The sequence below is a fragment of the Ictidomys tridecemlineatus genome, chromosome 5, assembly GCF_052094955.1.
Source record: "Ictidomys tridecemlineatus isolate mIctTri1 chromosome 5, mIctTri1.hap1, whole genome shotgun sequence".
Taxonomy (NCBI): domain Eukaryota; kingdom Metazoa; phylum Chordata; class Mammalia; order Rodentia; family Sciuridae; genus Ictidomys; species Ictidomys tridecemlineatus.
This window is the reverse complement of record NC_135481.1, coordinates 172161374-172178779: the sequence shown is the minus strand read 5'-3', so window position 1 is coordinate 172178779 and position 17406 is coordinate 172161374. Positions and strand designations below refer to the sequence as shown.

The 17406-nt window shown below is 37.3% G+C and overlaps 1 protein-coding gene across 1 annotated transcript in view; it reads left to right on the top strand.

The window, feature by feature from the left end:
• The window catches only part of LOC101964358 (attractin), a 140471-nt gene that overhangs the window by 88779 nt on the left and 34286 nt on the right, over positions 1-17406 (top strand). The window contains exons 17-22 of the mRNA XM_005320520.5: positions 1076-1261; positions 1826-2059; positions 6313-6450; positions 10717-10810; positions 12611-12663; positions 16791-16885. Coding sequence (XP_005320577.2) covers positions 1076-1261; positions 1826-2059; positions 6313-6450; positions 10717-10810; positions 12611-12663; positions 16791-16885 — 800 coding nt within the window. The remainder of the gene's footprint in view (positions 1-1075; positions 1262-1825; positions 2060-6312; positions 6451-10716; positions 10811-12610; positions 12664-16790; positions 16886-17406) is intronic.

Here is a 17406-nt window from a genome sequence, read left to right as displayed (position 1 = left end):
GCATAAAATAATCTTGAAAACAGATGGAGAGCAAATTTCAGGCATATTTCAAGCAATACCTAGAATTTTAAAAGCAGAAGGAAATAGTCTGTGGCTCTACGTTGAGCCATAAGCAAAGCCAAAAATAAAATGTTACACAAAGAACCTAATATTCTGACTAGCATTGAGATTGATTGGTTTGTTGAGCACAAAATAATGTTTAGAGTTGCTTTGAAGGGCAAATATCTTGGTGGCAGAAAAATACTGTGGAAGGAAAAAAAGGAAAATAAAAACCAAAGATTTGAGAAAAGCAAGCAAGTCACCATAAGACAGTATTCAGGAAGCTAGTGTCAGTGGGGAGGAAAATGAGGAGAGGTCTGCGACAGGAGACAGAAGCCAGTTAGAACCATGTAAGAGCTGTGGCTGGGTTCTGAACCATCAAATGTTTTGAGCAGTTTCTCAGTTTGCATGTTTCTGGGGGCTGAGTTTAGGCTCCATGGTGGCAGATACAGGGGCAGCTTCTGCAGCACACAGATGGGGGCTTAACAGTAATAGGTGGAGTTGTTGGTGATTTAGTTAAATCCTGTTCAGTTTTTGGAAGGTACTGTATTTGAGGAATGCAGAAGTATAGAAGATAATTCATAGCATTGTAGAAGTTATCTTAAAACAAGGTTTCTAAATTGTAGGTGAGCTTTTCAGCCTTTTTGATTGCAGAATGCTTTGATGAATTTAATGAATGCTGTGACCCTCCTTACACTCAAATTCATAAACATAGGGTTTTACATGTTCAGGTGGATTGTAAAATTCCTTCAGGGTCCCCTTATGTAAGACTCTGCTTTTGTTGAAAGATTCTCTTGTTCTTTCACCTTTGTCCTCAATGCTCTTTGAATAGAAGGTCCATTTCCTCCCCGAGTGTGTTAATACCTTAACTAAGTAGTACATGATGGCTCCAATATGATCTGTTTTCACTGTGTCATGTAGTGCCTGAATTGAGTTCATGGCACACTGTTGGGCTACAAACCAATATTTGAAATGGATCTGACCTTAGCTGACATAATGGAAGGTCTTAAATGTCCCTCTTGGGTTTAATTCCCAGCAAACCACAGTGCCAAGCAATGCCGGACACCGTGTGCCTTGCGGACTGCGTGTGGGGAGTGCACCAGCAGCAGCTCTGAGTGCATGTGGTGCAGCAACATGAAGCAGTGTGTGGACTCCAACGCCTACGTGGCCTCCTTCCCTTTCGGCCAGTGTATGGAGTGGTATACCATGAGCAGCTGCCCCCGTGAGTGCAAAAGGGAGTACAGGCACTCTTGAGTGCCTGGCATGTAGTGACAATTCTTGGCATGGTAACAATACTTGGCATGGCATGGAACATTTTTCAGAACTAGTTGGATTTTACCTTCTACTCAAGTCATCTAGTCATGCATGATGAGAACCTGCATACAGAATTGCACAGTGATACATGTAGTCAAGTAAATCTAAGCTGGCACACAGAATACAGAAATTAGTTTTCCAACTCCAGGTCATATTATTCAATCCATGTAATGTTTCTACCTTTTACTCACCTAATTCATTAAGTAATTGCTGTCCAGTAAAGACCTTCTGAAGTTCCTTTTGCCTCCAGCATCTTGGGATTGAGAGTGGAAGGAATGACACCTGTAATGTGTTGGGCAAATTATTGAGCTCTTTAAATTTGTTTTCTCCTTTAAATGGTCACTATAGAGTGGTGATTTGGACTCACTAAAGTTAGTCTGTTAAAGAAAAGGTTATTTAAATGTAATGAATTCAGATATATCTGTGGATTGAGATTTTTTTTTTGTGTGTGTGTATGTATGTTTTTAAACAGCTGAAAATTGTTCAGGCTATTGCACCTGCAGTCATTGCTTGGAGCAGCCAGGCTGTGGCTGGTGTACTGATCCCAGCAACACTGGGAAAGGGAAATGCATGGAGGGATCTTACAAAGGACCAGTGAAGATACCTTCACAGGCCTCTGCTGGAACTGCCTATCCACAGCCCCTTCTGAATTCCAGCATGTGTCTAGAGGACAGCAGATACAACTGGTCTTTCATTCACTGTCCAGGTAAGATGCCTGCATATCCAAATTCAAGTTATTCATTACCTGTTTATAAAGAATACAAACTTGAAAGCTACACTATTCATATGAATTTCTTTTAAGTGAAAAATATAAGTAACACACCATTTTAGGAGAAAAGATAGTTTCATTTAAAAATAGTTTTAATGTCAGTTAACAAAAATATTGAGGAAATTCATGTAAGTTATTTTACTAACTTTTCTTATAAAATAATATGTGCTTTATAAAAATATTATACCTGTATACAAAATAAAACCTGGAGTCCTCCTCTCCTCAGTTTTTTTTTTTTTATTTTTTTAGTTGTAGATTGTCACAATACCTTTATTTTTATTATTTATTTTTTTATGTGTGGCTGAGGATCAACCCCAGTATCTCACACATACTAGGTGAGCACTCTACGAATGAGCCACAGCCCCAGCCCCCACTCAGGTCTTTATAAATACTTTTTCAGAATTTAATATAGATACTTCCAGACATATTCATTTATATATTTTAATATAAAATATACTTTTTATATTTTTATGTATTATACTAGGGATATTATATTTTCTGCTTTATAATTTTCTTTTTACATAAAAACACATCTTGAAAATTAAAAAAAAAAAAACTCTTTTTACTGGAAGAGTTAATTTAATTGCCAAGAATTCTTTAAAGATTGATAGAATTCACCAGTGAAATCATCCAATCTTGGGCCTTTCTTTGTGCTAAGATTTTAAATTATTTGATCTCTTTACTTGTTATAAGTCTATTCAGAATTTCTGTTTCTTCTTGAGTCAGTTTTAATACCTGTGAATTTTAAAGAATTTGTTAGTTTCATCTGTTTTCAAATTTGTTGAAATAACGGGTCATAATATTTTCTTACACTCAACTTGTTAGCCTTGTTATCCTCCTTATAATCTATTGAGGATTGTTTTCACATGTCTAATTTTATTTCACATATCCTTTTACTTTTTATAAGTGCTCTAAATTTTGTGAGGGTATTTTCAGAGCTTGATTTCTTTTGTGGATTCAATTATTAAAGCCTCTTTAAATATACTAAAATTAGTATTTTTTATTCTCTTTTGTTTCTTCCATTAAGCCCTCTTTCAGGGTTTTTTTTTTTTTTTTTGAGTATTTATCCTGCAGTTGCATGTGGTTAGAGCATTTTCTTAAAATTTTGAATCCTTAAGATTGATTTGCATTTGTAATTGACCATGTAAATTTATCAGTATTGGTTAGCAGTGGTGTTTATTGAACTGTTGTGAAGGTGTGGGATGAGTTCCTAAGGGAGCAGCCAGCTAACCTCAGGACATTTTTTTTTTTTTAAGATGGACACAATACTTTTATTTTATTTATTTGTTTTTATGTGGTGCTGAGGATTCAGTGCTTCATGTATGCTAGGCAAGCACTCTACCACTGAGCTACATCCCTATCTCCAACCTCAGGACTTTTATTTTTTCCAGTTGTAGATGGATACAATATATTTATTTTTATTTATCTATCTTTATGTGGTGCTGAGGATTGAACCCAGTGTATGCTTGAGAGGCAAGCGCTCTACACTGAGCTACAACCCCAGCCCAACCTCGGGACTTTTTAGCTCTGGTCTGCTCTTTCTGCTCTTTCTTGAATGGTTTGTGCTCCTCTCTCAGAAGCAGTGGACCCAGGTGCCTGGATACATTTGGCACAATCATGGTTGTGCCCGTGCCTCTACCATTTGGTGTTCTGGCAACCTAAAGATAGCTGATATATTGCCCTGATATTTTTCTGACCCCACACTCTCCTTCTTTCTCAATCCTGTTCTACCCAGAACTATTCTTTCCCACTACTGCCCCTGAACCCACACCTCAGCCAGTTGAGGAACTCATACAGGGCAGGTCATGTGCCATTTCTGTTACCTACCAGTCTGCTGAGGCCTCCTTTGCTTCCAGCCTCCGCTGAGTTTTTCAGGTGTCCACTAGTAAAGTTCATCTAGTCAGATTGGCAGTACCTTCCTTTTCTTACCTTAAGATACAGGTGTCTCAGTTCTTTTCTTTCTGATTGGCCCATTCTGCTTTATAATTTCTAGACATTCCTGAATACTTCAGCAGTGTCTCTCAGTACTTCTAATAGTACCTTTTCTCTTCTATTTCACACTTTCGCTGATTTAGCACTCTTTTTCACTTTTTTTCCCCATGTAATTCAATGGTATTTTGAAAAGGAAGAAGGAAGCATTTTCTGTATCTTTTCTTCTTGAACCAGAATAGAGGTTTTTTTCATGCATAATTTTTAGGTAATTTAATACATGTGTTGTACTTTACCCTTTGCTCATCTTCATGGGAACAAAATGCATATCCTACATATAAGTAATTGTGGTACAATATTTTAAGTTTTATAGTTGTAGTATATAAAACACCTCAAGTACCTACATAGATGGTGTAGCTAACAGGTGAGTAAAAGAACATGTGCAAGGATATAGAAATTTTTCAGGATGTGAGAAAACTACCTCATGTTGATGAACCAAAATCTGAAGAATCAGAGATTGTGGTTACAGTGGTGCAGGTTGTACCTTATGTGAACATTCCCATGTTCTGCAGTGCACAGCCTGCATAGCTGTGTCAAGCAGTCTTTGAGAGGTCAGGGTTTATATGCCATGTCCATCAGGAGCCTTAGTAATCTCTGCTCTGGAAATGCTTATATGTAAAGTTGGTTATTTTTCTAATAGTGAAAATTTGAAAGCAAACAAAATATTAGAACTTGAGGGGATGGTTAAATAAGTGCTATAATTCATAAAAATCATCATCAAGTTTTGTTCATGATAGATTAAATGTAAAATAATTTTGATCTAAGTTTAAAAACTCAAAATTGAATATTAATATCAAAACTACAAAATTGAATAGAAAAATGCTGGAAGGAGAATATTTAACAGTTGCATAATACATGTTGTTTTTAATCGGCACACACAACTTCTCCAACATAGGCCACATTTTATGTTGTAAAGCAAATGTTAATGAATTTTAAAAAATGAATTAATTGCTGACATCAGATCATAATGAAATGAAATTATGAATCAAATGCAAGAGAACTGCAAAAATTACACAATAAATGGATATGAACCAATATAATTTTGAATGGAAACTGGGTTATTGAATTAATCATAAGGGAAATGTTTAAATTCCTAGGGTAAAATGAAAAAGGAACCTATGGGACAATGCAAAAGCAGTTATAAGAGGGAAGTTTATAGTTGTAAAGTCCCACATTAGAAAAACAGAGCGATCTCAAATAAACATCCTTATGATGCACCTCAAGGACTTAGAAATTAGAACAAACAATATAAACTCAATGGAAGGAAAGAAATAATAAGGATCAGAATGGAAATAAAATAAATTATATAAGAATAACACAAAAGATCAGTGAAACAAAGTGTTGGTTCTTTGAAAAAAAATAAACAAATTCAGAAACCCTTAGCCAAACTAACCAAAAGAAAGAGAAGACCCAAACTAAAAAAAGTTAGCGACAAAAAAGAGGATGTTATAACACATACCACTGAAATTCAGAGGATTATTAGGGACTATTTAAAAAACCATACGCCAATAAACTGAAAAATCTGGAAGAAATGGACAAATTTGTAGATACATATTACCTGCCAAAATTGCACCAAAATATGTAAATATCATAAATAGAGACATAACAAGCAATGATATTGAAGCAGTAATAATCTCCCAACGACAACAACAAAAAGCCAAGGACAAGATGATTCACAGTTGAATTTTACCAGACTTTTAAAGAAGAATTAATACAAATACTTCTCAAACTAATTCATAAAATGAAAAGGGAAAGAACTCTTCCAAATTTATCCTACAAAGCCAGTGTGTAACTTGCTACCAAAACCAGATAATGACATAATATATAAGAAAATTACAGATTGAGGGCCTTAATATCTCATTTTTCTGCAATAACTTGGTTTTGACAGTTTGATCTTATTTCTCAAATTAGCTTCTGGTGGGTAAGTTTTGATGATTTTTTTCTGTTTTGTTGTTATTTGTTTTGTTTTGAGACAAGTTTTGCTGTGTTGCGCAGGCTGGTCTCAAGCTCCTGAGCTCAGGAGATCTTTCTGCCTCAGCCTTCCCAATAGCTGGTATTATAGGCAAATACCCCCATGCCCAGCTAGTTTGATGATTTGAGTTTTAGAGGCATTGGGAACTTACAGATGCAGATAAATTTCATGGAACTCCCTACACCCAGTTCTGCCATGATAGAGACTCCTAAAATCCTTTTCCTTTCAGCTTGCCAGTGCAATGGCCACAGCAAGTGCATCAACCAGAGCATCTGTGAGAAGTGTGAGAACCTGACCACGGGCAAGCACTGCGAGACCTGCATATCTGGCTTCTATGGTGATCCCACCAATGGAGGCAAATGCCAGCGTAAGTAGTGTGGGTCGGACTTGCTGAGTGCAAGTCAGGTGGAACACAGGACTTCTCTTGACTTGAGTACCTAGGAGGAGAAAAGCCACTTGGCTTTGGATGCTGCATTTCTTTTTAAATCATATTGTCAGGAGCTCAGCTGAGTTGGAAGAGAAAGGTGAACTGTTGGGTGTGAGAGTAGCCTGGTGAAGCAACAGCTCAACAGTAAAAGAGTTAAACCCTTAACCACACTGAGCCATGGGATAAGCAAGGGGCCCAAACCAGAGAAATGCTGACTTCCCCATTTCCATCTTCCCTGTTGGAACAGTGCAGCAATGGAGAGTCGGAGGCTCAGCGCTGGTGGTCAGCGGCTCCCCATGGAGGGCACCTTCCCAGCAATATTGTAGACCCTGAGGCTATGGGGAGGGAGGGAGTAGGACTGGGAGTGGGGAAGTCCTGGGCACTGAGTCAGAGTGAAGAAAGTATTTTCAGACCCCCCACCCCAGGCCCCTTAAATAGGCCTCAGCAGAGGCCCTGAAGCCAACCTGTGCTGGAGGCTTTGGAGGAAGACCTGTGGGAATGAAGGTGCACATGAGGAGTGCCTGGCTGGAGGCCCAAGTCCTTGACTGCACCTCTTGCAGAGACTGAAATACTTGGCTGTGCCCTGAGTTTGCTGAGAGGAGGGCAGCTGTCCCCTGAGGCCACTAGGTCAAGCCTCTGGTTAGGCCTGAAAAACCACACACAGGTTTTAAACCAGGAGCTGCACTCAGCCCTTCTAGTGTATTTTAAAGATTTCAGTAGTCCCATGTTTCCTCATTCATGGTAGATGAAGCATACAAGTGGTAATCTAAATTGTTTTTTAAAGGGAAAGGTATAATCAATGAACTGATTTTGGATTTGTTCTAGTTTCCAACTGAAAATTATTATGAGTCTATCCTCTTTCTCCTTGCCATCTGATTTTGGAGGTTGAACCCAGGGGTGCCTTATCTTTGAATGACAACTCCAGACTTTTTTAGTTTTTGAGACATGGTCTCACTGAATTGCCCAGACTGGCCTTAATATTGCAGTTTTTTGGCTTCTGCCTCCTGAGTTGATGGAATTACAGACGTGCACCATTGTATCTGGCTATTAGAGTAATCTTTTAGTTGAAAGAATCCTCAAGTTCTGAATGGGAAAAATAAATAAGAAAGGACAACTCTACTTTCTCCTCATATTCCACCTCCAGGCTTCTTTTTATGACACTTCAGAATCTCATCCCAGGCCAGCCAAGATAGAGTGGCAGTCTAGCTATTTTGTCTGTCCCTTCAACTCCCTGGAGTTCAGTTTTCTCATGTGTAAAACATCAGTTTAGTGTGGTGTTGAGATTAAAGCCATCAGAGCAGTACATGGCACATAGTTAACACTCAGTAATGTGAGAAATTACTATGTCCATTCTAATGTCATTTCCTTTTACTCTTTTTTTAAAAATATTTTTTTAGTTGTAGATGGACACAATATCTTTATTTATTTATTTTTTATTTATTTCTTTTGTACATGACAATAGTGCAATAATAATTATAATAATAATTATCCATTTACAGCACAACTTTATAAACAGAGTTATATAAAGTATGTTCACGCCAAATTATGCCATTATATGTGAACTCTCTTATTGATTTTTTTGCATTACAATTCTTAATACACCTTTATACCACAATTTATTGGTATAAATTTATTTGTATCTAAGGTATGTTGATACCGAATTCACCTCTTCATACATGTATTTTGTATAATGATGGCCGTTTCCTTCCACCATCCTTGCTATTCCCCTTCTCCCTCCCTCCCTTTCCCTCCCACCTTTATTCCCTACCTAGAGGCAATCTTCCTCCCCTGCTCTCCTTCCCTACCCCACTTTGAGTCACCTCCCTTATATCAGAGAAAACATTTAGTTTTTTGGGATTGGCTAACTTCACTTAGCATAATCTTTTCTAATGCTATCCATTTCCCTGAAAATGCCATGATCTTATTCCTTTTTAGTGCTGAGTAATATTCCATTGTGTATAAATGCCACATTTTTTTTATCCATTCATCCGCTGAAGGACATCTAGGTTGGCTCCACAGTTTATCTATTGTGAATTGTGCTGCTATAAACATTGATGTGGCTGTGATGTGGTGTTGAGGATCAAACCCAGTGTCTCAGCATGTTAGGCATGTGCTGTACCACTGAGCTACACCCCAGCCCTCCTTTTACTCTTAAATAAAGTGTCTTGTGCAGATTAAAAGTGTTCAGTAAAAACATTTATGGGTGAATACACTTAATCTATTTGATAGTAATCAAAACATAACATTTCTGAGGAGCAAATGTGTACAAATCTTTGTGCTGACAGCCTTTGGAGACAAAGGGATCTTTATCATCTCCAAGGTTACATAGCCTGCCCAAGATCTCACAGATGTGGATAAGCTGGAACTTCATTCAGTAGTGCTGACCTTAACTAGTGACTTGGTTGTATCTCCAAGCAAACATCCCCATATCTGCAACTGCTATCTAGAAAAATCAAATTTTCCTCTGTGACATCTATAGGGCTTTAGTATACTTTTTTAGAACTTAGAGATTGCTTTATTTTCTAGATACAATACAAGTATAGTTTTTAAAATACTGAATGATACGAAGTCTTCAGTGTATTTCCTCTTATAATGGTGTAGTCCTTAGCTAAGGATAGCAGCTATGATGTATTGAGGTCATGTTTCAGGTGGCATACACTTTATCCATTTAATAGTAATCAAAACATAACACTTCTGAGGGGTAAATGTGTACAAAGCTTTGTACTGACAGTTTTTTGGAGACAAAGGGACCTTTGTCATCCCTGATGTCACATAGCCTGCCCAAGATCTCACAGCAACCCTTTTAGATAGATGCTATTATTAGCCTCATCTTATAGACAAGGAAGAAGACTCAGAAAGGCTAAGTAGCATGCGTAGAATTCCAGAAGGGCTAAGTGGAAGACAGTGGATTCAAACTCGGGAAAACAGACATTAGGCCTCTGCTTTTCACTAACACACTGCCCTACACACTCAGCAGAGCAAGAGTTGACACTTAATTTCTGCTCTACCATGTATTCTAGTAAACTCTGTACTGTTCTGTTTTGCAGATTTTCTCTTTTCCCCCCCTTCTTGGGATTTATTTATTTATTTATTTGGTAATGGGGATTGAACTCGGGGGCACTCAACCACTGAGCCACATCCCCAGCCCTATTTTATGATTTTATTTAGAGACAAGGTCTCCCTGAGTTGCTTAGGGTTTCATTTAAGTTGCTGAGGCTGGCTTTGAACTTGGCTGTATTTATTTTTAAAGTGCACCTTTAGCCAGGCATGGTGGCACATGCCTATAATTCCAGTAGCTTGAGAGGCTGAGGCAGGTGGATTGAGTTCAGAGCCAGCCTGAGCAACTTAACGAGGTCCTAAACAACTCAGTGAGACCTTATTTCTAAATAAAATACAAAAAAAGGGTTGGGGATATGGCTCAGTGGTTGAGTGCCCCTGGATTTAATCCCCAGTACCCTCCCCCCCCAAAAAAAGTATTTCTTTATTTACAGAAAATCAGGGTGTAAAGGGAAAAGTTGTTGGGCACAGAGACTTTTGCATTTATTTCAGTGGAGTATAAAATGAGTCACAGCTCATAATTAACTGTTGGGTAAAGTTAGGCAGAGGTGTGCTGAGATGGCTGTAGGAGGGACATGGGAAGATTGTTTTCGGAAAAGGCAAAGGAAAAGGCAAGATAAGGTTGATGAGTGATGAAGGGTCTTAAATGCTCCCCTTGCCATCGGGGTCCCTCACTTCTGAGCCCCTGAGGGTTTTAATATGTGGCCCACTTGGAGAACACTCACCTGCTAAGGCAGAGGACAGTCTGGCCAACCTCCTCCTAGAAGGCAATCAGCAACCTGAGCATCTCCATGGGGAAAGGGACCCAGCACCCAGCTTGCTGGAAATGTATTATAAATATTCACTGAACAAATGAAAGAATCATAATACTGAGAAAGAGTGTCAGTTTTAAGGTCAAAATAGAGATTGCCTCAGCTGGTGGTGGAAACCAACTTTATCTTTCTTACTGTCCTTTTGCTTGAATTCCTTTAATGTTTCCTTTACATTATTAGAGATAAATCATTACTTGAAAATTGTGAATCTTACTTACTAAATATTCTTTTTTTAGTGTGACTTCCTATAATCCCAATTCAGATAAAATTATTTGTTTTAGGAAAAGTCTCTGATAGTAAGCCAGATGTATCCTTTGTGCTTTTTCCTTTTCTCCAGCATGTAAGTGCAATGGGCATGCCTCACTGTGCAATACCAACACGGGCAAGTGCTTCTGTACCACCAAGGGCGTCAAGGGAGATGAATGCCAGCTGTGAGTATCTGTTCTACCACCAGAGATGGCACAGGGGCTAGGAAGCTAGCCTGGGGAGCTGCCCCTTCCCTGTGCTTTGTTGCCATGGATTCTGAGTGATCCCTCCAGAGATTAGTTTGAAATTTTGCCATTTCTGCTTCTGACAAGTCAACCCCCAAGCTTAGGGATTTTCAGTAGCAATTCTTAAAAGACTCTTTAATTCACATTTTTAAAAAAGTGTTTGATACTGACATTTCCTGGATTGCTAATCCTTTAACTTAGCAGCTACCATTAGAAATTTGCACTTTTTCTGAGGGATGGAGTTGGAAGAACTGGTGTTGAACCAGTGCTTCTTTGTGTTTCTTTGGCATTTTGTTTCTCTGATAGTGGGTGATTCTCTTGCCTTGCACACATCCCTCCTGTTCTGCCCTTCTTTTGGTGAAGTGTGTTTATCATCTTCAAGGGGAAGGCTTCAAGTCTCTGTCCATAAGGATGCGGCTTAAGGTCAAACAGCATTGGGTTTCAGACCTGGCTCTGCTTCCATTGAGCAGGATCTTTTGAGGCAGATCACAGAACCATGCCGAGACTCAGTTTCCCCATCTCCCAATAGGGGAAGTAGTAGTAATTGTTTTTAGTATCCTGGAGAGTTGCAACAAGAGAGATTGCCCCCAATTAACATATTCCTATCTGCTATAGTAGAAAACCTCATGAAACATATAGCCAGGCTTATCCACTCTCTCAGGAAGAGACTTAAGAGAGATGTGTTTAGTGTGAAAATCTTGAGCTGATATATGCAGATACATCATCATTGGCAAACTTCATTGTCCTTAAAGAATGTCACCAGTAACATGGATATTATTCAGCAGGGAATTGGCCTATGTACACTTTATAGATTATATTATAGTTTATATAAATGTACATGGTTGTCAATTTCATGCTTCCCCAAAGCCAATATGTTAAGAAAAGTCTAATCAAAAATCAAATTTAAATTTCAGATCTAGGTTCCTTTTCACAGAAAAAATGAGAGCAAAATTAGTCACTGTTGCCCTCTATTGGGGGAAACAGCAAAGACATGATGTGGCATGCAGTGGAGACTTTCAAGTGTCTTCTAGAAGTTGTAGATAGAGACAAATGCCTGTCATCTCCCTGGATGAAAGGGCAGCGTCCCTGGCTCATTTGAACTGGGAAAAGTGTTTCCGCAGTTCTCCCTCCTTCCTGTGAACTTCATAGCCCTTTGCTTGCTAAGTTGGCTTTGTGGAGAGGGAGATGGGTTTTGCTGAGTTTGTAAATAACACCTAAGGAGAAATTAATATTCATTTTAAGAGGAAATTATATTCTCTCCAGGCTAGCCAGTACTCGTTTAAGAGTGTTAGTTATTTTTTAAGTGATCCTTGGTATTTAGTTTTCTCTCATTTGGGTGTAAAGAACAGGGTCAGTTTACCAAGGGAGTACAGGAAAGAAATGAATATTTAAAAAATGTTTTACTTGCATTTTTAGAAGAACAGGAAGTTCACAGGAATGTGAAAATGTGCTTTTCATTATAATAAATAGGATCTAGGTTTATGACATTTGGATTTATCTCCTGTGCCTTGGCAAATGTTTATTCATTGTTTTTATATAGTGGTGGTGGAACTAATGGGCAATCTGTATGAAAATTCAGGCACACTCCTCTTAATCCATCTGTTATAAATAATGGTGAAGACTGTAATTATCAGGACTCAAAACTGGTTGCGGTCTATGTAAAAGGATCTACTTGATTTAAAAATGAATATAGATTCCATATTAAATAACAGAAAAATAATTACATTTTTTTCCTCCTAGATGTGAGGTAGAAAATCGATACCAGGGAAATCCTCTCAAAGGAACGTGTTATTGTAAGTATTTTTGTAATTCTTAATTTCTAAAAGGAGTAGTAGTTCTGTAAAACTCCATTATTTTCTATAACATGGTTTGAGAATGGTAAGCGCTATCACCATGCAATTGTCCCCTGACTTGGTGGGTTTGCCTATTTTAAGCTATTTTTAAGTGGCCACGTTTATGGTAATGTTTGTAGAAGATGGCAGAGGCCAATACAGAGTCATGCACCCCTGGATTTCCTTGTTTATGTTCTCAAAACCTTACTTCATTTGTAACCACCTGGTTGAGGATATCTAACATTTCATATCTGAGAATATCGATAATAAACAGAATTCTTAAAATATAGATGAAATTTCATCATTCTTTCTGGAGCTGATTTGTGTTAACTACTTCTTTATGAACAAGTTTTTAAAATAAAACATCACATGATTATCTTAGAGTGAAATGTGAATCTGGCAAGGTGACCATTTATGGATAGATGGATTTTTCCCCCTGTGGCAATCCATAATATCTGGTATACAATCTGGTATGCCAGATTGTGGATCCAGAAAAAGGAGCTAACATATCTGCTCTGTTAGATTGAATAGCTCTAATGTCATAATTCATAAAGAAAAAGTTAATTAATGAGACTTTATCCAAATTTCAGGCTTCTATTTAAACAAACACCATTCAAAACAAATCAAAATCAAGCCATAGGCTAGAGAAAATATTTGCAAATCTGGCCTCACCAGACTGGAAAAGGGTTGGAATATTTTAATAATAATTTCAGATCATTGTGGATAGTATCCTTTGATATCATTGAAACTGCAGAACTAGTCATTTTTAATATTTATTTTTTAGTTATAGGTGGATACAATATCTTTATTTTATTTGTTTTTTATTTTTAAAAAATAAATGACAGTGGGATGCATTACAATTCTTATTATACAGCACAATTATTATATACAGCACAATTTTTTATATCTCTGGTTGTAATAAAGTATGTTGACAACAATTCGTGTCTTTATACATCTACTTTGGGTAATGATGTCTATCACATTTCACCATCCTTGCTAACCCCCTGCCCCCTTCCTTTCCCTCCCATTCCTCTACCCTATCTAGAATTTATCTATTCCTCCCATGCTTCCCCTCCCTACCCCACTATGAATCAGCCTCCTTATATTAGAGAAAATGTTTGGCATTTGGTTTTACATACTGCTCAAGGGAACTATACACCAACAAGACATAATAATCATAAATATATATGCCCCAAACAATGTTGCAGCTATGTCCATCAAACAAATTCTTCTCAACTTCAAGAGTCAAATTGACCACAACACAATAATCTTGGGTGACTTTAACACACTTCTCTCCAAACAAAAGTTGAATAAAGAAACTATAGAAATCAATAATACAATCAATAACTTAGACTTAACTGACACCTACAGAATATTTCAACCTGCATCAACCAGATACACTTTCTTCTCAGTACACATGGATCCTTCTCTAAAATAGACCATATAATATGCCACAAAGCAACTCATAGCAAATACAAAAAAGTAGAGATACTACCATGCATCTTTATTTTATTTGTATGTGGTGCTGAGGATTGAACCCAGTGTCTCATGCATGCTAGGTGAGCACTCTACCTCTGAGTCACAACCCCAGCCCTCATTTCTTTTTTTTTTTTAATATTTATATTTTTTTAGTTGGACACAATATCTTTATTTTATTTATTTATTTTTATGTGTTGCTGAGGATTGAACCCAGAACCTTGCACATGCTAGGCGAGTGCTCTACCGCTGAGCCACAACCCCAGCCCCCTCATTTCTTTTTTTAAAAAAATATTTTTTAAATTGTGGGTGGACACAATACCTTTATTTATTTATTTTATGTGGTGGAGAGGATTGAACTTGGTGCCTCACATGTACTAGACAAGCGCTCTACCACTTAGCAACAACCCCAGACCTATAATCATTTCTTAAAGGTTGAAATTTGGAAGCAGAGACATATCAGTGAAATTTTTGTAATCATGCACATTAGAATCTATTTCTCATTGGAGAGAAGAAAAGCAACACCATATTTCAGCGAGGGTGTTGAAGAATAGGAACCTTCATGTATTGCTTATTGAATGTTAAGTGGTACAGCCATTTTGGAAAGCCATTTGGCAGTTCTGAAACAGTTAAAAAATAAACAACAACTCTCCATTTCCTCCTCCCCCCTGACACCAGTCACCACCAGTCCTTTTCTGTTTCTATGAATTTGACCTCTCTGGGTATCTTCTCTAAGTAGAAACATAGTATTTCTCTTTTGGGGGCTGACTTCTTATAGTTGATGTGAGATCTTCATGATTCATCTATGTTATAGTGTATGTAAGGCTTCCTTTTCTTTTTATGGCTGAATAATATCTGATTGTACATTCCATATTTTGCTTATCTATTCCTTAGTGAGCATGGCTTGTTTTCATCTTTTGGCTATAGTGAATAATGCTGCTATGAACATGGTAAACAAATATCCATGTGAGACCTTGCTTTCAGTCCTTTTGGGTGTGTATCCAGAAATGCAACTGCTACATCATCTGTAATGCTGTGCTTAATTTTTTTAGAGTATAACTTTGCTTTTATTCAAGCAAACTTGAATTCATATCTATTACCAACTTGGGGAAGTTTCTATCTTCCTTTGAAATTAAATTTTCTCATGTAATGCTAATACCTGCCCTATAGAATGAATAAGAAATTCAAAATTCTTATTAGAAAGTGTCATCTTATTGTCTATTCCAGTAAACCCAAAGAAAAGGCAGGGTTTCTTATTTTTAGCAATATTGAAACCATTTTGTTATGAAGTGTTCTTTGTTGTTTGTTTTTAATTTCATTGACTCTCATTTTTCTTTCTATGACCTAATACATTTGGATTTTTGTTTCTTCCCTGGCCAGATCACCAATAATCTTCCAGTGACACCATATTAAAGTCTGTTTACATACCACCTTCCTGACCATTACCACTTATTAACTGAGGGCTTTAGAACCTTTCTCTCAGTTTTCTTTTCCTCCCTTCACATCTTTTTTCTTTTTTATATATTTATTTTTTTAGTTGTAGTTGGACACAATACCTTTATTTTATTTGTTTATTTTTTATGTGGTACTGAGAATCGAACCCAGGGCCTCGCACGTGTAGGTAAGCACTGTACCGCTGAGCCAACATCTTGTCATGCTTTTCAGAGAGATAGAGATAGAGAGAGACTGATTGAAGAAATGAAGGAAGAATTCTAGGATTTGGGTTATCTTTGAAATCCCACAGAAATCACATGGTTAAATCTATAGATATAGAGCTAAAAATAGAAGTCAAGGCTGGCACTGTGTTTAATTTTTTTTGAGGAATCCCTGCACTTTTTTTCTACAGCAACTGCACCGTTTTTTACTCTCATCAGCAATGCATGAGCATTCCAGTTTCACTCCCCAGTACTTGTCATTTTCTGGGGTTTTTTGTTTGTTTTTGTTTTGGGGTTTTTTTGTTTTTTGTTTTTCATAGCAGCCATCCTAATGGAATGAGATGTAATCTCATTTTGGTTTTGATTTGCATTTTCCCAATGATCAGTGTTATTCAGTATCTTTTCATCTCCTTATTGGCCATTTGTGTATCTTCTTTGGAGAAATGTCTGTTCAAGTTCTTTGCCCATTATTAAATAAAGTTTCAGTTGTTAAAATTTTTAAAATTACATTACCAGTTTGGGGCATTAAACTCTTTTTGAACTATATCACATTAGTCTCTGAGTGCTTTCTTCTCTTTTGCAACAAAATATCCAGGGCACATATTCCTTGCCCAGACCTGGAAGCAACTATTTTCCATGGAGTTTTAGTTTCTTTCACACCATTAACTTATGTCTTTGTATCCATAAGCAAAATTTAGCACATACAAATGTTCAGTTACATTTGTGAGTGAGTTAGGCTGAAGCCAAATCTCATCTAGGGTCATTATATAAAGAGGGTTTGATGGATAACTCAAATAAAATGATGCTGCCGAAGGACTTGGTTTCCTTTGAAAAACCTGGATATGGGTAAGTCAGAGTTTGGCTATTGAGTTTTTCAGAACAGCACTCTGTATCTTGAGCAAATTGTTCTTTTTTGCTCTATTTTAATTTTAAATGTGCATTTCTTTCTCTCCATAGATACTCTTCTCATTGACTATCAGTTCACTTTTAGCCTCTCCCAGGAAGATGATCGCTATTACACAGCCATCAATTTTGTAGCTACTCCTGATGAAGTAAGATTTTTAAAAGTTGACTCATTTTATTTTGAATTTGTTAGGATTTTTTTTCTTGGTCATCCTGTCTAAAAGTACTGCTTTAATAGTAGTTTCAGAGTAGAGTACAGTACATAGCATGTTTAGAAGTGCAGGAAAAAAAAAAAAAATTTGGAGTTGACATTTTATCTCCTTTCCATCCAGAAAGTAAGAGCAGTAGTGTTATAAGATTTACCAGAACCTGATACACAGACTGACATTCACACCACACACATCGTATTTCTGCTCATCACAGCCCCAGACAGAGGAGACTGCAAAGGGAGCGCCATCATTTGGGAGCAGATAGCAGAGCCCAGACTTACTCACAAAGGGACTGGGGCTTAAAAATCAGTCGTAAAAAATTGCTGACTTGGATGGTGGCCCACACCTGTAATCTAAGGTTCTTGGGAGGCTAGACCAGAGGATCACAAGTCCAAGGGCAGCCTCAGAAACTTAGTGATACCCTGTGTGAAAATAAAAAATAAAATAAAAGGCTGGGGCTG